Consider the following 22,010-nt stretch of genomic DNA (forward strand, 5'->3'; position numbering starts at 1 on the left):
GGTGTTATGAGTTAATGCTAGAGTCTTAAAGGAATTTCTGGATGGTGTTTTGATAGGGTTTTCTGCTGACCATGAAAGTGTCCTTTCTGTCTTCCTGCTATCTAGAAAGCGGACCTCGATTTTGCTAAACCTATTTTCATACTACGTTTGTCATTTCATCTAAAATCACCGCCAATATATGTGGGGGCCTCTGTCTGCCTTTTGGGAAAATTTCTCTAGAGGTGAGCCAGGACTGTCTTTTCCTCTGCTAGGATTAGGTAGTTCTCCGGCTGGCGCTGGGCATCTAGGGTTAAAAAACGTAGGCATGCTACCCGGCCACTTCTAGTTGTGCGGCAGGTTTAGTTCATGGTCAGTATAGTTTCCATCTTCCAAGAGCTAGTTCTCATATATGCTGGGCTATGTTCTCTCGCCATTGAGAATCATGACAGTTCCTATGTCTGAGCCTAGAATTCCTACTGTCATGATTCTCAATGGCGAGAGAACATAGCCCAGCATATATGAGAACTAGCTCTTGGAAGATGGAAACTATACTGACCATGAACTAAACCTGCCGCACAACTAGAAGTGGCCGGGTAGCATGCCTACGTTTTTTAACCCTAGATGCCCAGCGCCAGCCGGAGAACTACCTAATCCTAGCAGAGGAAAAGACAGTCCTGGCTCACCTCTAGAGAAATTTTCCCAAAAGGCAGACAGAGGCCCCCACATATATTGGCGGTGATTTTAGATGAAATGACAAACGTAGTATGAAAATAGGTTTAGCAAAATCGAGGTCCGCTTTCTAGATAGCAGGAAGACAGAAAGGACACTTTCATGGTCAGCAGAAAACCCTATCAAAACACCATCCAGAAATTCCTTTAAGACTCTAGCATTAACTCATAACACCAGAGTGGCAATTTCCGATCACAAGAGCTTTCCAGACACAGTAACGAAACAGCAGCTGTGAACAGGAACAAAATGCAAAAACACAAAAGGACAAAAGTCCAACTTAGCTGGGAGTTGTCTAGTAGCAGGAACAAGCACAGAAGGCTTCTGATTACATTGATGACCGGCAAGAAACTGACAGAGGAGCAAGGTTATATAGCGACTCCCACATCCTGATAGGAGCAGGTGAACAGAGGGGATGTTGCACACAAGTTCAATTCCACAAGTGGCCACCGGGGGAGCCCAGAATCCAATTTCACAACATAACCCTAAGGGTATGTGCCCACGTAGCGGATTCGTGTGAGATTTTTCCGCACGACTTTTGAAAAATCTGCAAGTAAAAGGCACTGCGTTTTACCTGCGGATTTACAGCAGATTTCCAGTGTTTTTTTGTGCGGATTTCACCTGCGGATTCCTATTGAGGAACAGGTGTAAAACGCTGCGGAATCCGCACAAAGAATTGACATGCTGTGGAAAATACAACGCAGCGTTTCTGCATGGAATTTTCCGCATTATGGGCACAGCGGATTTGGTTTTCCATAGGTGTACACGGTACTGTAAACCTGATGGAAAACTGCTACGAATTCGCAGCGGCCAATCCGCTGCGGAGCAGCGGCCAATCCGCTGCGGGTCCGCGGCGGATCCGCTGCGGATCCGCGGCCGATCCGCTGCAGATCCGCGGCCGATCCGCTGCGGATCCGCGGCCGATCCGCTGCGGATCCGCGGCCGATCTGCTGCGGATCCGCGGCCGATCCGCTGCGGATCCGCGGCCGATCCGCTGCGGATCCGCGGCCGATCCGCTGCGGATCCGCGGCCGATCCGCTGCGGATCCGCGGCCGATGCGCTGCGGATCCGCTGCGGATCCGCGGCCGATCCGCTGCGGATCCGCGGCCGATCCGCTGCCAAATCCGCACATGCCATAATCCTAACCCTACCCGTAACCCTAACCCTAGTTCTAACCCTAACCCTAGTTCTAACCCTAACCCTAGTGGAAAAAAAAAATATATATATTTTCTTTATTTTATTATTGTCCCTATCTATGGGGGTGATAAAGGGGGGGGGTTTATTTATTATTTTTTTTATTTTGATCGCTGTGGTAGAACCTACCACAGCGATCAAAATGTACCTGTAAGGAATCTGCCGGCCGGCGGGCGTACTGAGCATGCGCCCGCCATTTTGGAAGATGGCGGCGCCCAGCGAGGAGACGGCCGGACACCGGGAGGATCGGTAAGTATGAAGGGGTGGTGGGGGGGTGGATATGAGCACAGGGGGGGTGATCGGAGGACGGGGGGAGCGGACAGCAGGACGGGGGAGCGGGCAGGAGCACGGGGCAGCGGAGCACAGGACGGAGGGGACCGGACCACGCACCGGAGCACTGGGGGGGCGATCGGTGGGGTGGGGGGTGGTCACTTCAGGTTTTCCAGCCATGGCCGATGATATTGCAGCATCGGCCATGGCTGGATTGTAATATTTCACCTGTTTTTTAGGTGAAATATTACAAATCGCTCTGATTGGCAGTTTCACTTTCAACAGCCAATCAGAGCGATCGTAGCCACGGGGGGGTGAAGCCACCCCCCCTGGGCTGAAGCACCACTCCCCCTGTCTCTGCAGATCGGGTAAAATGGGAGTTAACCCCTTCACCCGATCTGCAGGGACGCGATCCCTCCATGACGCATACGCTGCGTCATAGGTCGGGAAGGCACAGACTTTCATGACGCAGCGTATGCGTCAAAGGTCGGGAAGGGGTTAAAGTATATATCAACACATAAATGACACATAAATATAATGCATTTTGTAGCATTTTTAAAGGGGTTAGCAGTTATTTTTTGGTAAAAGTTTTTCTACAGGACTTATAGCACCAACCCAGCGATTGAAATTATTGCAGCGCTGGAGTAGCTACTAATCTGAGTTCCCTGCCCCTAGACTTATATTTACCAGCCGCGGTCTTCAACTATTATTGGCGCCGATCATGTCGCTCTCAGCAGGTGGTGACCGGCAGGATTGCTCCAGTGTTTTCTAGGTGAACCAGAAGTCACTGCTCAATATAAGTCTATGGGAGCCAGAAGACATCCAGAACGTGGGTTCCGTAGACTTACACAGAGAGCTTGTGACCGTTACCTGTGACTTCCGGTCAGTCAGAAGCTGTGGTCACAAGATGGTGGTGCGGGACAGAAGTAGCACCAGAAAAAGCTGAAGACGGCGGCTGGTAATTATAATAATAGGGTCAGGGAACTTACATTGGTAGCACCACTCCAGTGCTGGAGTAAAAAAAAAAAAAAAAAAAGCTGGAGTGGTGCTCTAAAACAAGAATGTTTTACTAACGCTTTATACAAACATATATAAAAAAGTATACATAAAAGCAGCTTTACAGGTTAGTAATTGAGCATTACACATTTTACCAAACAAATAAAAATCCTTATAAAGTAGTGATCGTCTAAGCACAGATTTCAGACTCGTACAATAGATTCCCATAAGTTCATTTGAAAGCATAAGCGGAAAGCAGTATCAAGTTTAAAAATGAGCCCCTACCCGAGGGATAGGGAATACCCTCATCTTCGCTGGGGCTCCCACCGATCATGAGAATCGGGGCTTAGAAGAATCCAGAAGAATGGAGCAGAGGCCGCTGACGAGCACTGCCATGGAGATTCACTCTGATGGTAGTGCCGAAGACCAACCAAGAGTAGCGCTCGCTATCTCTGGCGATCCCATTAAGTGTGCATCTAATAGCAGTGTGCATGATCGACCTCCGCTTCATGTAGCCGAAAGTATTCAAAGCTCTGGTTCTGAATATCAGTGGGGGCCTCAGCCGTTGCGGTCTCCCCCAACGATCGGGAAGATGTTGTCTTTCCAAAAAATAGGACATACGTTGCAAACTTGGGAATATCCCTTTAAGACAAAACATACATTGGAACACAGCGTGAAGGATAATCAGTGCACCCTCACCAACATGTTCAGTCAAAAACACCACGAAGAACGGAGTGACCAGATCATTGATACCCTGGACATATCCACTTGCAGGGTGCCGGATGGCCCAGATAAACAAGATTCTCTCAAAAATCTGTTATGAGCAGAAGACATAAAAATGCAAAGGTTACTTTGGGAGCACAAACATACACCAATGAGCACAAATACAGTGCGTGATAGACAATTTCCTGCTAATTGCACTTATGTAGGGCCCCACAGCTCCTCCTAAAGGTAGTCATTGTTCCAATAATATCTAATAGCTATAGGTTTTTGTCATTATTTTTGGCAGAAAATCTTCTTGACGTGCATAGATGTAGACGTTTACATCATCAATAGCAGTGTGCAAGATTGCAGGAGTAGGGGGAGATGGCTGTTGGCCAAAAAAAATTGCTAACAGGTCTCTTATGTGTCCAGCCTTAGGGTGTGTTAGCATAAACTGACAGGCGGCACTAAACGATCGCCGATTGGTTGTTTAAGAGCCTTTTTACACAAAAACACCACGCTCAATGATGTGCACGGAGTCATCTGTAATAGATTGCTCAGTGCGCAAAGACTGCCATAGTTCTTGCAGGGGGGTCCTGTATACACTGAACGAGCTGCCAAGGACAAAGATGGTGAAGAAATGCTCTTTCACTATAATCTTTCCATAAAAATGGATCTGAACTTTAAAGCACCACTCTAGTGTTTCTATTTCACCCTCAGTGGTACCAATAGTGTATTTTCCCTGCCGGTAGTAAAATACTTCTCAGTCACTGTCTTCTTCTGTATTGGCGCCATGCTAATGTTTGCTGGGCAACCCCGAAGTTACAACTCAGTGTAAGTCTATGAGAGCCAGAACGAGCCCCCCCATAGAGTTACACTGAGAGCTTTTGACTGTGACCTCTGACTTCCGGTCAGTCACAAGGTGGTAGATCCAGACCGAAGTGGCGCCGGAAAAGCCAAAGACTGGGACTGGTAAGAATATAACTAGGGGCAGGGAAAATGCATTCGTGATAATACTCCAATGGTGGGTAAAAAAAAAAAACAGTGTGGTGCTTTAAGTGACTTGTCACAGAAAACGTGTGCCTTTAGTTTGTGAAAGCCAAAACCAGTGTGTGAAATATATAAATATAATAACAGTAGCTAACACTCACTTCTTGTACTAACGCTTGCTGAAACAATGGTATTAGAGGATTAGTCCGCGGTATGTCAATATGGATCTACAAGACAAAAGGAAGAGCAAACTAATATAAAACATAGAAAATAAACTGTAAAAGGTAGTCATATATATGTAAAAGGGGTAACAGACATGACCCTGTGTAGTAGACACACTTTACAATGGACCCCAGTAACAGGGCATGCCGCTATTAGGCACAATCTGCTTACATGTAATCTTACATAAAAAAATTAATGGGGTTTTCATACAACTTCGTCTCATCTCGGTAAGTGACGGAGGCTGATGTTGCCTCTGCAGGGGGTCAGCCAGACGTCATCAGCGCATTTAGAAAAAGAAAGACTCAAGACAACCTTACAGCCTATTGCGCAGACACACTTCTGCACTGTCTGTACGCAGCATGTATAAGAAATGTGGGGGCAGAGATGGCAAGAAGACTGGGATACTATGAAAGGACGTAAGAGAGTTGAATTAACAATTCGTACCTGTCGATAAGTGTCTTGATGATGCTCTTCATTCCGGGAATCATAATACTGTTCAATAAAACCAAAATATTCTGCACGCTTTCTTTCAAGTGTCATTTGGCGTCTGTCTTTATTGGCAGGAAGATAACCCTAGGGAGGAAAAAAACATCATAACTCCAGCCGCTACTTATACAAAAAGACAAACATGACAAGTGCTGTGTGCTAAATCAGTTGTTCGCTTTACCTGAAAGAAAACGCTAGTGTTCTATTAAAGGGATATGCTCATGTTATTACATTGTGGTCATGGCTGGGCCGAGCAGACTGTTAGGATTTGTGGATCCACTATGCCACAGGGACGGTCCTACCCAGGAAGGGGCATAACTAAGTGGCTACGTTGGTGTTCACTGGAGCCTCCAGTGGGGAGGCCAGGCTTGTGAGGCAGGTAGCCGCCAGGTACCACTCCTGGACAGAGTCCGGTACTGCAGCTGCTGATCCCAGGGGTCAGGCACGCTGACACTGATTTAGGGCTAGTTCAGACTCGCCGGTGTAGGATTCAGAGTCAGGGTTAGGCCACTCATGGACTGGGGAATAGTACTCATGCACTGGCCTAACAGGGACCAGTGGACTTTGGGAACAGGACTGGCCACTCCAGGACCAGCTGACAATGTTTAAGCTCTGGCAGCTCTGGGAAAGGGCTCAGGCTCTGGCAGGGCCGGACTGGCCATCTGGCAAATGCCAGAAGGGCCTGTCTGGTCATGGGCTGCCTTGACTGCTACGCTGTTAACAGAATCGGTGTTCTCAAGACACCCATACTGGTAAGAGTTGTGATGGAGCACAAAGTTGCTGACTCCATCACTTACCCCACCAGGCCACGGGTACCATTAGAAATATTGGTCTTGTAGAAAATCTTCCTTTCCGCCATCCAGGGTAATATTAGTAATATATCCCATCTGGTACATGGGGACGAGGACAACATGGGCCTGTGTGATTTCAAATGCCAGGGCTGAATTTCAGCCCCAGTCCGTACCTGGGCACTGGCCACTCTGGGACCAGGAGACAGGGTTCAGGAACTGTCCACTCCCGAAGCAGGGGACGAGGTTCAGGCACTAGCCACTCCCGGAGAGGAAAGAGGTACATTCCACAAAACAAGGGGAAAATGTGGGGATGGTTAGGACAAAAGGGATCAAGGAGGGAGATATTATGGTCGGGACTTCAACAGGCTACTGGCAAGTCGGTTGTGGAGTGATAAACATTCATGGGGTCCCAGACCTGCAGAAATTTGTCCAGGGTGTTGCTGAGTGAAGCCGATAGGCGCTTCAGTTAGAGGACTTCCTTTAGTAACCCATATATATCTAGATGAGATGGGGGAGCTGTTTGTTTCCAGGCTCTTGCTATCAGAGGCTGTACAAATGTAAAAAAACAGCCTGGCTGACAGCTTTCCCAGCTACCTGGGGGGAAGCTTTAGAATAGTAATTTAGGGAGTCCAGAGAAAGGTAAACAGAGCAGAGGCCCCCCACCAACTACCCCACAATACTCCAATTGGGTAATAAGGCTACATTCACAGAAGCTATGAATGAGGGAGCCAGTGTGCGCTAAGAGCCTCCAGCAGGTGGGTGGCACAGGTTTAGGAAGTGAAGAGGAGAGCCGTGGTATAGTGCCCATGCATGAGTGGCTTGAACTGAATTTCTTTGTAGGTGGTACATACAGAGGATTTATCTGCTCTGTCCCATATATTGCTGGGGAGAGGCCCTGCTGGAGAAGTCTCTCAAAGGGAGTTGGGGTGTTAAGACTTTCTGGCAGCCCAGGGTATGAATAGTGAATAGTGGTAGACTTGTTGGGAATGGAAATATTACCCAAGGTGTAATTTTCTTAACTGACCAATCCCCATAGGAGTTTAGTTCAAGGGCGAGGGTATTAACCATGTACACTATTCTGAAAATTCCTATGGAGGACCAGGGCCTGACCATTCTGGGATCACTTGGTAGTAAAGGATCGGTTAGAGGCTAATGGGAAGCATGTTTGAGAAGCACTCCACAAGTTTCTCATAAAGTACATTGGACAAGGGCAAAATGGGTCTTAAGGGGAGGGAGATGCCATAACAGAGCAATAGTTTATACTAGAGCCAGTTACAATTTCTTAAATTTCAACCCATCTAGAGAAAACAAACTAGGTCGTCCAAGAGGGAATTCATCTAAGGTGGATGACTCAGTAGTATTTTTCCAAATCTGTGACAGCAAGGCCTTCCTGTGACTATCCCGACAGCATCACTCACTTTGGTATTCTGTGATGCCTAGTGTTCCATATGAAGTCGAGGATGCTAGTTTGCAGAGATTTCAGTTCCCGAAGTGGGATTTTTACATGAATGGTCTTGAAGTAATATAACAGCTAAGGTAGCAGGGACATATGCTATGAGCGCAATTATTTTACATACTGTAAAGCTTGTTGGCAATGAGATCTGCCACCAAAGCATGGCCAACTATAACAGTAGATTCATTTCAGGCTGAGGACTTAACTCCTGAGATCCAAGCCACTTCTCTCCAGTCCACTGATTTCTATACAGGAGTAAGGCTACGTTCACATTTGCGTTGTTGTGTGTTGCGTCGGCGACGCATCGGCGACGCAACGCACAACGCATGCAAAACGCATTGTTTTGTGAGGCATGCGTCCTTTTTTTGCATGATTTTGGACGCAAAAAAAATGCAACTTGCTGCGTCCTCTGCGCCCTGACGCGTGCGCCCAAAAAGACGCATGCATCACAAAACGCAACACAACGCATGTCCATGCACCCCCATGTTAAATATAGGGGCGCATGACGCATGCGGCGACGCTGCAGCACACAACGCAAATGTGAACGTAGCCTTAAGGTACCGTCACACTAAGCAACGTCGCCAGCGATCTGTGACGTTGCAGCGTCCTAGGGAGCGATATCGCTGTATTTGACACGCAGCAGCGATCAGAATCCCGCTGTGAAATTGCTGGTCGCTGCTAGAAGGTCTGCACATTATTTGGTCGCTAGGTCGCCGTGTATCGCCGTGTTTGACAGCAAAAGCAACCATACCAGCGATATTTTACACTGGTAACCAGGGTAAACATCGGGTTACTAAGCGCAGGGCCGCGCTTAGTAACCCGATGTTTACCCTGGTTACCAGCGTAAAATGTAAAAAAACAAACAGTACATGCTCACCTGCGCGTCCCCCAGCCTCTGCTTCCTGACACTGACTGAGCGCCGGCCCTAAACTGAAAGTGAAAGCACAGCGGTGACGTCACCGCTGTGCTGTTAGGGCCGGAGCTCAGTCAGCGTCAGGAAGCAGAGGCTGGGGGACGCGCTGGTGAGTATGTACTGTTTGTTTTTTTAACTTTTACGCTGGTAACCAGGGTAAACATCGGGTTACTAAGCGCGGCCCTGCGCTTAGCAACCCGATGTTTACCCTGGTTACCCGGGGGCCTCGGCATCGTTGGTCGCTGGAGAGCGGTCTGTGTGACAGCTCTCCAGCGACCAAACAGCGACGCTGCAGCGATCGGCATCGCTGTCGCTATCGCTGCAGCGTCGCTTAGTGTGACGGTACCTTTAGCTGTTCACATCCCTCACTCTCAGCTGCTTTTATCAGTTCTGAAAAATCACTAGCCTCAAGCATTGGCATTTTCCAGAGCAGTTCTTCCTAATAACTGCCTAGCTTGTTCAAAGGCCCTATTATCTCTATATGCAAATATAGTGATAGCAGTGTAGACTTCCTCCAGCAGCAAGGAAGGAGACTGGAGAGACACATATTGAGACTAAGGGTACCGTCACACAGTGCCATTTTCATCGCTACGACGGCACGGTTCGTGACGTTGCAGCGTCGTATGATTATCGCTCCAGCGTCGTATACTGCGGTCACACGGTGCAATACACGGCGCTGGAGCGATAATTTCATGACGTATTTGCGATGTAGAAGCCGTTGGTTACTGTGCGCACATCGTATACAACCTGTGTCACACGATGCAATCATGCCGCCACAGCGGGACACTAGACGACGAAAGAAAGTTTCAAACGATCTGCTACGACGTACGATTCTCAGCGGGGATCCGGATCGCAGTAGCGTGTCAGACACAACGATATCGTAACGATATCGCTAGAACGTCACGAATCGTGCCGTCGTAGCGATGAAAATGGCACTGTGTGACGGTACCCTAACCCTTTAAGCCACAGCAAACAATAGACAGGGTTAAAAAAAAGGTCTATACTGTATAGGTACCTTCACACTAAACGACTTTGCAACGAGAACGACAACGATCCGTGACGTTGCAGCGTCCTGGATAGCGATCTCGTTGTGTTTGACACGCAGCAGCGATCTGGATCCCGCTGTGATATCGCTGGTCGGAGCTAGAAGTCCAGAACTTTATTTCGTCGCTTGATCACCCGCTGTCATCGCTGTATCGGCGTGTGTGACGCCGATACAGCGATGTGTTCACTTGTAACCAGGGTAAACATCGGGTTACTAAGTGCAGGGCCGCGCTTAGTAAAGGTACCGTCACACTCAGCGACGCTGCAGCGATATAGACAACGAGCCGATCACTGCAGCGTCGCTGTTTAGGTCGCTGGGGAGCTGTCACACAGACCGCTCTCTCCAGCGACCAACGATCAGGGGAACGACTTCGGCATCGTTGAAACTGTCTTCAACGATGCCGAAGTCCCCCTGCAGCACCCGGGTAACCAGGGTAAATATCGGGTTACTAAGCGCAGGGCCGCGCTTAGTAACCCGATATTTACCCTGGTAACCATTGTAAAAGTAAAAAAAAAAAAACAGTATTGGCTGCAGCTGGCACATGACACAATCTGCTTGCTGATAAACGCAGGTGCTTGGCTATATAAACACAGCCGGGCCCAGCTCCATAGCTAGCGATGCTCCTAAACCCTCATTGCACCCATGATGTACATTTACATTATATAGTTGCGAAAGGCATAAAGAATCCTCCAGGCACTACAGGGAACATTGCACAAATAACAGGTCAGTGTAAATCATAATGAGGTATGTCATATGCAAATTGCCTCTTCTGAGAAAAAGAGGACTTAACTCTATAGCGCCACCTGTTGTAATGAGGCATGTCAAAATTCATAGCTTCCCTGAAGACATCAGGCCCTTTAATTACTATATGAGCAGTTTCTTTGGAAATATTCCATATACTCAGCATTTATGCGAGGGAAATGCAGATATCTGACTGAGGAGAAATAGAATTACCGATAGCAGTCTCCATGTGATCGGCCGCACGTCTCGAGGAATCCCAGGCCAACTACACGTTCTCAGCTCATCTGGAAGAAACATGTGGTCAGTAATGGCAGCACAAACACCCTGTACATTTCTTATAAGCTGGGGAATAAGAGAAAGCAGGTAGTGATGCACGTATTTGTACTAAAGATCTAACATGGAGAAGACTAAAGAAAAATCAGAAATGAGGGCCAGTGCTAGTGTATGCAAAATATAATCATGGTCCAATTATCAATGGAAATACAGACGGATTATTACCTAATGTACCAGTAATGAGAAATCTCTAATCACAGGACCATGTGCAGATGTGAGAACATGAAATCTCAAAATATCTGGGGACATGAGAAATGTCAATGTTGTAGGTTGACACACTGACAATTTGGCTCTTAAAGGGGTTGTCCACCTTTGAGGATTTTTTCAATTTAATACATGTATTTTGAGTTTAAAAAAATGCAAATGGCAAATGCGTTTTTGTGTTGCACTGTTTATTGCTGGCTACGGAATGAGTTAACCGAGATTGCGTCAGTGAGCTCATTTTGACTGAAGGGTTTGTAACTCTCATCTGCCCTGATGTAACGGATTTATGACCACCGACTACATTATAATTCAACGGCCTGTCAAAGCCAAATGGTGCAAATTTTTTAATGAAACACAAGTGCAAAAATGATTTTTGAGCCAAATATACTAATTTAAGTACAAATAAAAATTTCCTCAAAGTGCCAATTCCTTTAAACACATCATGTTTCTTCTGTCATTATCTGTGCACTATTTTGCCAATCCCTGCTCAGTTCATACCGAATAATATATGGTTACGCCAAAATGGCCACAGCCAGACTTCATTATCCCTGTAACTCAATTGTCTACAAGGTAAATGGAGCGTATAATAGAATTTCATAATGCTGGCATTGATACCAATTGATGTGCAGACACATGTAGAATGGCGATGTCTCACCAAGGTCTGTGCTTGAGCAGGAAAGCAGCTGTCGGAATTTTTCAAGGCGCGTTTTTTCACGGAGTGTCATAGAAGGGGCTCCAGAAGCATTCTGATCAGATATTCGGGCAACGAGTGGAATAATAGGGCGGAAGGCATGGGATTGCAGTTTTTGGAGTGGCTTTCGCACCACAGGGGCTTCTGGAAGCAAAGGCAGAACATGAACAAAATGAGCACATTTTCCAATCACAATATAGGGATTTTTGTGTACTCACCGTAAAATCCTTTTCTCCGAGCCATTCAGTGGGGGACACAGACCGAGGGTGTATGCTGCTGCCACTAGGAGGCTGACACTAAGTGATACAAAGAAAGTAAGCTCCTCCGCCGCAGTATACACCCTCCTGCTGGCTCTCAGCTAACCAGTTTGGTGCAAAAGCAGTAGGAGATCAATAGCAACATATGAGAGTATAGCATGTCAGATTATAAAACAAGGATAAGCTAATAACAGGGTGGAAGCTGTGTCTCCCAATGAATGGCTCGGAGAAAAGGATTTTACGGTGAGTGCACAAAAATCCCTATTTCTCCTTCGCCTCATTGGGGGACACAAACCGTGTGACGTCCCCACCCAGGGACTTCTTTGGGACAACATCAGATCAGGCCCTGTGTAACCGCTACTTACAAGTGCGCCACCACGACCTGCAGAGTCCGCCTGCCCAGACTAACATCTGTAGAAGTGTGGGAATTATAGTGCTTCAAGAATGCATGCGGACTGGACGAACCCGCAAGATTGCAGGCGTGCTTTGCCGACGCCTGGTGCCTAGAACCCTCGATAAACAGGGAGATAGGCTGACATCTAATACGGAAGGACTCCTGGATGGTGAAACGAATCCACCAGGCTAACATGGCCGATGAGACGGCTAAACTCTTCCTGTAAACGTCAGGAAGCCTTCCTCTTACCATCAGGAAGCCCAAATAAAGCGTCCAACCTTCGGAAGGATGCCGTCCTCGAGACTAACCTACTCAGAGCACTCACTTCTCCAGAACATGAGGAACTCATTCCATTTTGTGGACTGGTGCCGAAAGAGATGAGGGAAGAATGATGTCGTCATAACAGTGGTAATACAATACCACCTCGGTTACAAGGGATGGGGATGGCCTGAGGACAACCTTGCTTTGAAGGTAATAAGGGAAAAAAGTCTGAAAGAACAGAGCAGCAAGCTCCGAAGACTCGTCAGGATGAGGATATCGCAGCGAAAAAAGGGCGACCTTCCCTGATAGCAAAGTCTGTCCGGATCAAAAGGAGTCTACTGTAAGACTCCCAGGACCATTAAGGTCTCAATGATCTAATGGTATGCGACAGGGAAGAACTACGTGTGAAAACTCCCTGCGAGAAAGTCCCTACTTGCAGTTTTGGTGCAATAAGGCGGAAAGATACTAACTCCGCAAACAAAAGACTGACGTGGTCAGTGAGGATCTCCGAGGATCACTGGGGCCCTTTCTGCTATCGAAAGGCTTTCGGAAGTAGTGGAAGTGGAGTTATGGAAATTGGTAACAAGAACAGAGCATGCAGTGCGATGGCTCTTGGATCTCGAGGCCGAACCATGAACTTGAGTACATTGGTGTTCAGTCTGGACGCCATCCGATCTACAACTGGAGAGCTCCAGTGAAGGCAGATCTGATGGAAGACTTCCGGGTGAAGTTCCCACTCACTTGAGGCGGAACCCTGACGGCTGAATATGTTTGCCACCCAGAGTTCTACTCCTGGGATATGTACTGCCAAGATCACCAAATGATAGATCTCGGCCCATCAGAGAATGTAAGGTACCGCGGCCCATGGCGCCTGTAAGGTACCGCGGCCATGATTGACGTATGGCACAGCCATGGCATTATCCAATGGAATTCGGATGGGGTGACCCGCCAGAAGGCAGTGGACCTGCTGTTGGACTAGCCGTACCGCTCGGGTCTCCAGAGCAATGATCGGGAGAAGACTGGCATTGGTAGTTACTAATAACCACAAAACCGGGAGAAAGGCCCTGGATGAAGAAGGAGCTCAGAGACTACCGTCTGAAAGTCTGTTTGACTTGCTGAAAACGAGCGGAGCGAAGGGAACTGCTTCCATTGTCTTCACCATTTTTCCTCAGAACCCTCCTAGCAAATCGAATGAAATGAGGGGATGAGTGATCAAGAGCGCGAGCTCCCTGTGGAAGGGCCATGACCTTGTATCGAGAGAGAATTACCATCCTTCTGGAAGTGTGCAGGATCATCCTCAAAAAGGATATCTGCTGGGCTGGAAATGAGGAGAACTTGTCTAAGTTTAGCTGCCAGCCCAGGTGAGAGGGTATCGCAAGTGATATAGACGACTCAGCGTAGTGCTGGAAGAGCGGCTAGACAGTCAACCAAACATGGCAGGACGACCACACCTCTTGGGTGCAAGAGGAACATGACAGCCGCCATGACCCTTGCGAACACTCTGTGTGCGGTAGCAAGGCCGAAGGAGAAGGTCGTGACTTGAAAATGCTGTTCGCGAATGGAAAAGCTAAGGAATTTTTGAAGAGGGGAAAAATAGGAATATGAGGGTAAGCATCCCGAATGTCGATGGATGACAGAAACTCCACCTTTTTCTGTTGAAGTAATGGCTGAGCGGAGGAACTCCATCCGAAGAAGGAGGACCTTGTCAAAGGATATTAGAGGTTTGAGGTCCAGGATCGGTCTTACTTTTCGTTCCCCTTTTTGGAACCAAGATCCCTTAGATCTAGACTGTCCTGGACAACTCTTCCACTGCTCGTTGGGTCTGTAGGAAAAATACGATCCTTTACTAGTCTCCCGCTCAAAAGATTTGATTGGCCAGTGGTACTTTCTTCGGGAAAAGGTTACTGGTGTGAATCAAAGTAGTTAAGGTCTCTGACCAGGAGACCATTGCTCTAGCAATCCATGCGGCAGCTAGGGAGGGTAGAGCACTGAACCCAAAGCCGCAAGACGGAACAAACCAGATTTGCTATCGGACAGTCCGTGGTATTTTTAACTGATGATACATCGGGCAGGGATACTGGTAGGTATACCACAGGAGATTCTACCCGGTTAATCTGCCAAGTGGCAGAATGCGCGGCTGCATCCAGCAGGTCATCATCTCTTACCATCGGGGCTCTCTTTTGACGGTGCAGAGTTAAAAATTAGGAACCCTCGATCCACCATCCTCTTAACAGGGAAGTGGAGAGGGATCGTCCACCTTCTTGCATCATCTGCTAAATAGTGGTGATGCAGAGGGGGGTGCTCGGACGCCAAAAAGGGTGCCTCTGTACGTCCACAGAGTTCAGGTCCCTGGGTGTACAGGACAGGTTGTCTGGCGTTAGGCCTGGATACAGAAGAGGATACATGGAGGCGACACTCCCGTGTGCTCGTCTGTTGATGGTGTGGGGAGATCGGTGCCCTTTAAAAGGACCCGTCGCCCTTAAAAATCAGACCAGGCATGGCATCCCACGTAGAGGCTTCTGTCCAGTGAGTCGCTTATCCGGACTGAATGGCAAATGCTCTACGAGGGAGTTAAAGTCTCCTTATGAGGGACACTGCATAGTCTAGAGCAGAACCGGAGTCCTCGTCAATGTACAGAGATGATATAAATAGGAGAGTTCATCCTTTTCTGAAGCTCTGGCAAGTCCAGATCCAAGGCAATATCTGAACCATATTCAGAGTCTTGTTCTCAGCAAATCATTGGGGAAGAGAGATCAGGAAATGAAAACTTCCATTTTCTAGATGCCTGTACGTTTCTAGATGCCTGTACGTTTCTAGAATACTTGCAGCCCCTGCTAGTCGACGGCTCCCACTTAGGAGAGGGACCATCTATATCGGTCCTGCGAGCACTCCGAGCCACAGAGGGATCACGGAGGGATTCAATCTCTTGGTCAGAGAAACCATGGATTGCGGTCAGTGACGAATTCCACTGAGGGAACTAGGTACTCTGGGATAAACTGGGATCAGCGGCGGAGGGCTCCTGAGCTCATTTAGAGTGACCGGCTTCGGATTGGTCATGTGCCTTTAAGACCAGGGAATACTGGTCATGTGCCTTTAAGACCAGAGAATACTGGTCATGTGCCTTTAAGACCAGAGAATACTGGTCATGTGCCTTTAAGACCAGGGAATACTGGTTATCGTTGCGGAGTCGTTGTGCCCCTTTAATGCAAAGTCATTACCCGTGTGAGCCGGCCAGGTGGACCAAGATGGCCACAGGGAGTTGCAGAGGTGATAAAACCTCGCAGAGAGCAAGAAGCGCCAATTCGGGGGCGGAGCCACAGGCATAATGTGGGCGGAGCCTCGAGACTTCCATGAATAGGCCCAAGCCGGGGCCTAAATTTCTGCAGCTGACGGGAGTGATACCAGCGGTAGAAGTGAGGGGCGTTGTAGTGGCCGGGGAAACTGAGCGCTCCCGTGCCAGGCGAGAAGCGCCAGAAAAGCGGGCGGAGCCGCCTTAGGGCGCCATAGTGCCGGCGCGGCTTCCGGGATGCGGCCTACACATCGGCCGAAGCCGGGGGCTAAATTTTTGCAGCCGGCCGGAGCGTTACCTCAGGGAGGTGGGCCACAGGAAAGCTGAGACTGCCTGTCAGCATGTGAACATCCCACTGCAGAGGCCCACCGCCGACTGGATCCACTCACCATCGGTGTGCGTCCCGGCATGGAGCCGCCGCGGATGACTGGGTTTCAGCACCGAGGAAAGCGCCCGCACTCTACTGTTCTGCTGCAGGTCAGGTATTGCAGCCTGGACGGTGCAGGGATAGAGTGATAAACCTCAATCCACCATCCCTTTGTTAGGAAGGTGGAGAGGGACTGTCCGCCTCCTTGTGCCATCCGCTTTAACAGTGGTGGGACAGTGGGGGCTGCTCGGACACCGAAGAGAGGGGCCTCTGTACATCTACGAAGTTCAGCCCCCGGGTGGACAGGGCCAGTTGTCTGGCAGTAGGCCTGGCTGGGGAAGAGGGTACGTGGAGGCGACACTCCATGTGCTCGTCCGTTGAAGGTGTGGGGAGATCGGTGCCCTTGAAGGGGCCCGTCGCCCCTAAGATACAGCCCAGGCTTGGCATCCCACGTCGCAGGAGAGGGTACGGAGAGGCGACACTCTCCGTGCTCGTCTGTTGATGGTTTGGGGAGATCGGAACTTCGAAAGGATCCGTCGCCCCATTCGTCCGTGGAAAGAATAAAATAAAAAATGTAAAAGCTAAAAATAAAATAATAAAGAGTTTTGGGTCTGAATAGCAGACCCATCCGTGTGCCTCCTACGGACACTATGCAAGAACTGGTTAGGCTTCTTTCACACTTTCGTTCGCGGTACGTCCTATTGCAGTGAAGTGACGTATCGACGGATGTTGTGAAAATAGTGAGAGAGAGAGACGGATCCAGTGCATGACGGACGAAACGTGTGGTCATCCATCCCAATCCATCGCTAATACAAGTCTATTGGAAAAAACAGGATCCTGCAGAAACATTTGCAGGATCCTGTTTTTTCAAAACTCTACGGATTTCGACAGGAGGAAAAAGACGGAAGTGTGAAAGAGGCCTAAGACCTCTTTCACACTTCCGTCTTTGTAGTCCCGTCGAGATACGTCGTTTTTTGAGAAAACAGGATCCTGCAAAAAAATTCTCCTCTCATAGACTTATATTAGCGACATATCGCGACGGATGGCCACACATTTTGTCCGTCGTGCACTGGATCCTGCGGAATTTGACGGCCCGTCTTTTCCAAAAAATGTTCTGCAGCGCCCCAGAGTCCTAGTCGTTGCAGTATTGTCGCTCTTCCACAAGGGGGGAGTGATGGTACGTCTGATGGCACTAAAGGAGTTCACCTGACCAGGTATCACAGTCACACACTGCACTTCACACTCCGGCCACCAGGGGGAGCAAAAGGTTCTATGTATTAGGCCACTCCTCAAACTCTGGTAAAACTGGGAGTCGGATAGGAAGTTAGGGAGAAGCTGACTGGGTTTTGCCCAGGTAACATCTAGTGAGAGAGAGCGTTGCTTAGGAAGATTCAGGGAGGTCCCTGTCAGGGGTGGGATCCAGAGAGTGGCCTAGCACGAGACAGATCGTTACGGAGCCGTGCCTGCACCTCATTGCGGCGGCATCCTAAGAAAGGACACGAAGCGAAGTATATTGTGGAGAAGTGAGAAACGAGATCACAGCACAAAGGAGATAGAACCAGGAGTCGTGCCCCAAGATCGGCAACATCCTTCTGAGGCGCGTAGCCGGCGGCCGGAACGCCGAGGGAGTAATAGGCTCTAGGCATTACTCTGAACTACAGCAGGGCAGTTAACTCTAGGTTGGCTGTCTCACCTTTACACCTAATGAAGACAACGGAGGCAATTGTGGGAGAGGGACGTCTCTAGGGTCCCTATAAAATAACTCCAGGCCTACCCTGTCATATGGGTGCGTCCTATCCATATCATCTGGGGGACGGAGAGAGAGAACGGAAACATACACGACAGTTGTGAGGACTATCCCGTGGTGCTCAGCAGGGAAGTACTACAACACACAGGCGCTAGTAGGAAGGCTACTGATTTCCACCTGCAAAGGGAACTCTGGATGTGCCTTCGGACCGGCCGGTCTCAGCCAGCCCTGTTAGCAGTGCTCTGGATTGTGGATGCCGAAGCCTTCAGTAAAAAGGTAAAGAGACTGCAACCCTGTGTCTTCGTCATTTACTGCGACCTACACCATCACCATCTACTCATCAAGGGAAGCCCTGGGGACATACTTCACCTGTGGGAAGTTACACCATCTAGCTGCCATTCCATCACCCCAGCGGAGCCCTAGCAGCGTCGGTCACCCTGACCGAACACCACAGGTGGCGTCACAAACACTTGACAAACTCTCACCTACACCTTTAATTGGGCGCCCCTTAGCAGGGCCACGGACCGGGTCGGGCCACCGTGACACCCCCAGAACCGAGACCGAGGACCCGGTACCGAGTACCCCGCTGCCCTGCGTTTGGGGGCCGCTCCAAACTCATGAAATGTTTTTTCTCTGCAGTGGAAAAACGTTCCCCGACGCCTCCTGCGGCACACGTCGTTCCACAGAATGGGAGCCTATGGACACTGGATCCTGCGCAAACCGTGAAACGCAGGAATCCAGTGACGGGTGCAGTTTTTATATCTGAGCATGCGTGGAAGCATATTCCAACCCGGGGAAAAGTCAGTCTCTCTCTCTCGATCGACGCCTCCATCGAAATACTGGAAACGTTGCATACGCTTTACCAATATTTTCTAACATCCGTAGGCACGTCTCGCCGACGCATTAGGACGTGACACTCCCAACGGAAGTGTGAAAAAGGCCTTAGCTGAGAGCCAGCAGGAGGGTGTATACTGCAGAGGAGGAGCTAACTTCCTTTGTATCACTTAGTGTCAGCCTCCTAGTGGCAGCAGCATTCACCCATGGTCTGTTTCCCCCAATGAGGTGAAGGAGAAATTTCATTTTTACCTTATGTAACTAGCCATAACTAGAGAGCAAAACAACCAGATGGCCCATTAATACACATAAGAAAAATCACAAAATGACAGCATTATTATTTACTACACCGATATTCTGTTCAGCCAGATCTCACCAATGCAGATAGAGTTGACAGCGTTTATAGGGCACAAGGAGCTCCCCTTAGTCACATACAGCGGTTTACTGAACAGGTATATTATGCACAGTGATCAGCATCTTTCACCGATCAAGTGGATCACTAATAATTTGGTGATCCGGATTCATTTATAAGGATGCCACGTGCAACAAACTGGGCCGCTTACTGGGAATTAACTCTTTGGGAAATACCAGTCTGACACTAGCCGTAATAACGTGTAAGGCTACGTCCCCACGGTTAGTAATCGGCAGCGGTTTGGACACAACAGATGTCCGCTCCTTCCAAAGCGCTGCCGGCTTTTGAACGCAGGTGATTCTGCATGTGTTCATTGAACTGTGCGGAATCACCGTGCCCAATACATTGGACTGGTGATAATTATCGTGCGGAGACTGAGCGTCTCCGATAAATAAACATGCTATGGTCTGGAAAGATGCGCCGCATGTCCGTCTCCACAGGGAAGCAGCGGGCACCGATGCACGCAGAGTGGAGATGGGATTTCTTGAAATCCCATCCACTATGCTGTAACATCTGACCACTGCGAGTTGGACACTGCAGATGTATGCAGCATCCAACCCGCATCGTTTACTGACCGTGGGAACATACCCTTACTGTGACAATGCGGAAACCCTCAGGTGTGTAGAGACCCTCTGGCCATTCCCACCTGCAGTGACCCTGTGCAGCTGGTCCTCACTGATGGACGTCACTATCGTCTGGCTGGAATTATCTTCAGGCCTTTTGAAGTTCGATGTGAGTTCTACCTCGGTATCGGTGATTTTAGAACCAAGGGTCTGATACGACACAGAATGTAAAATCTCTTCGCTCTCATCATCATCGATATCCCAGGCATCACTTGTACTTCTTGCAAACTCATGGAAGCTGGAGGCTTTTCTACTTTTCGGATGATTTAGATGTATTCGCTGGTGATTGGATTGGAAACTGTGGAAGAAAAAATAAAATGAGTTTATTAATGAACATGCCATCATTACACCATGCAGGAATAGTTCTTAGGACAATGTGTGATGATGACACTCAGGTTAGGCTGAATTCATAAAACCCTTTCCGTTAAAAAAAAAAAAAAAAAAACACATTTACAGAAAACAGCAGAGACAATAACATTTTACTGATTTTCTACCTTAAAAGCCATTTATTTAAAATTTCTCAAATGCATGTATTTTTGGCTAAAAATATTTTTGCAATTGGGCTTCATTAAAAATGTTGCACCGTCTGCCTTCTATAGCCTCTGTGCTGCACCTATCGCTACTGCAGAATGGGTTAAATGAGGATCCGCCAGTAAGCCTGTTCTGCCCCCTTCGCGCTGTTTCTTCTTAAATCCGGCGCCTGCGCTGTGCGTGCCTGCCTGGGACAGGCGCAGTCTTCATTGTCCGTCATAGGTCAGATGCAGGGTGCCTGACTGCGCCTGTGCGGGCAGTGCGGCCACCCTGTTGCTGAATTCCCGCCCCGCACTGTGTTATTCATTATGCACAGTGCGGGGCTGGGGTTCCTGGGCATGCGCACTGCGCTGTTCAGACGCTCCCCCAGCTCCCCCGCCTTCCAGCGTTGTTATTTGCGGCTGCTTCATTCCAAACGCTGGCAAGGAAACCTGTATATTCCGGCAACGCTGGAAGGCGGGGGACCGGGGGAGCGTCTGAACAGCGCAGTGCGCATGCCCAGGAACCCCAGCCCCGCACTGTGCATAATGAATAACACAGTGCGGGGCGGGGATTCAGCAACAGGGTGGCCGCACTGCCCGCACAGGCGCAGTCAGGCACCCTGCATCTGACCTATGACGGACAATGAAGACTGCGCCTGCCCCAGGCAGGCACGCACAGCGCAGGCGCCGGATTTAAGAAGAAACAGCGCGAAGGGGGCGGCGACCATAGCCCCAGAAGAGATGAGTGACGGCAGTTGGGAGATTCACAGAGGAGGCTTCGGACCGCCTCTAGGTCTGCAGACAGGTAGTTAGGGCAAATTTTAAAACGCTTTATTGAGGGAATAACGGAATCAAAAACTAAAAGAGCCACCTTATTAGACTGCAGCATTACTGCTGCACAAGGTGACTCTTTTAGTTTATAACGGCTGGAGGGGGTGACAGTGGCCCTTTAATAATATGGTGGATTACATGGCAGCAGGTTTACTAGTCTACTAGTGGTAACCTTCTGCTGATACAATAGTAATTTTATCAATAATACATTAAGTAGCCCAGTAAGTAACACATCACTAGGATCAGGGTCTCTATCCATACATTATGTGCACATTCTCTTATTTTTTTTTATCCTATATTATTAAAGGCTAAGTTTTCACTACTTTTCTTTGGCGCTGGAAAACATCTCCCTTTTGGACCACTGAAATACTGGAGTGTTTTATCAAGAAACAAACCTGGATACAATCCTACACTCAGACACTGCGATATCGTAACGATATCGCTAGAACGTCACGAATCGTGCCGTCGTAGCGATCAAAATTGCACTGTGTGACAGTACCCTCAGGCTCTAATACAGGCTGCATGTGGTTTGGGCAGCATGACGTGCCTGACAGGTTCCCAAACTGGGCAGTTGAAACACATTTTGTCAAAGGCTGACCAAGCCAATTATAAAGAAAATCCCTGGTGCCCGGCACTTCTGCACTGGAAGGTAAGAGATGCTGGAATGCCCTGCTTAAATAGTATATCCAGAACATCGAGCGCTTATCATTACTTGTGCAGGGATAAATGTCACAATGGTGGGATAAT

The 22,010-nt window shown here is 48.7% G+C and overlaps 1 protein-coding gene across 1 annotated transcript in view; it reads right to left on the reverse strand.

Moving 5' to 3' along the window:
- Nucleotides 1–22,010, reverse strand: part of TBC1D22B (TBC1 domain family member 22B) — a 62,804-nt gene that overhangs the window by 34,480 nt on the left and 6,314 nt on the right. Inside the window, exons 3-8 of the mRNA XM_077295212.1 lie at nucleotides 19,944–20,218; nucleotides 11,701–11,880; nucleotides 10,722–10,792; nucleotides 5,524–5,652; nucleotides 5,019–5,084; nucleotides 3,865–3,979 (exon numbers count right to left, since the gene is read on the reverse strand). Coding sequence (XP_077151327.1) covers nucleotides 3,865–3,979; nucleotides 5,019–5,084; nucleotides 5,524–5,652; nucleotides 10,722–10,792; nucleotides 11,701–11,880; nucleotides 19,944–20,218 — 836 coding nt within the window. The remainder of the gene's footprint in view (nucleotides 1–3,864; nucleotides 3,980–5,018; nucleotides 5,085–5,523; nucleotides 5,653–10,721; nucleotides 10,793–11,700; nucleotides 11,881–19,943; nucleotides 20,219–22,010) is intronic.

The sequence above is a fragment of the Ranitomeya variabilis genome, chromosome 3 (genome assembly GCF_051348905.1).
Source record: "Ranitomeya variabilis isolate aRanVar5 chromosome 3, aRanVar5.hap1, whole genome shotgun sequence".
Lineage (NCBI taxonomy): Eukaryota > Metazoa > Chordata > Amphibia > Anura > Dendrobatidae > Ranitomeya > Ranitomeya variabilis.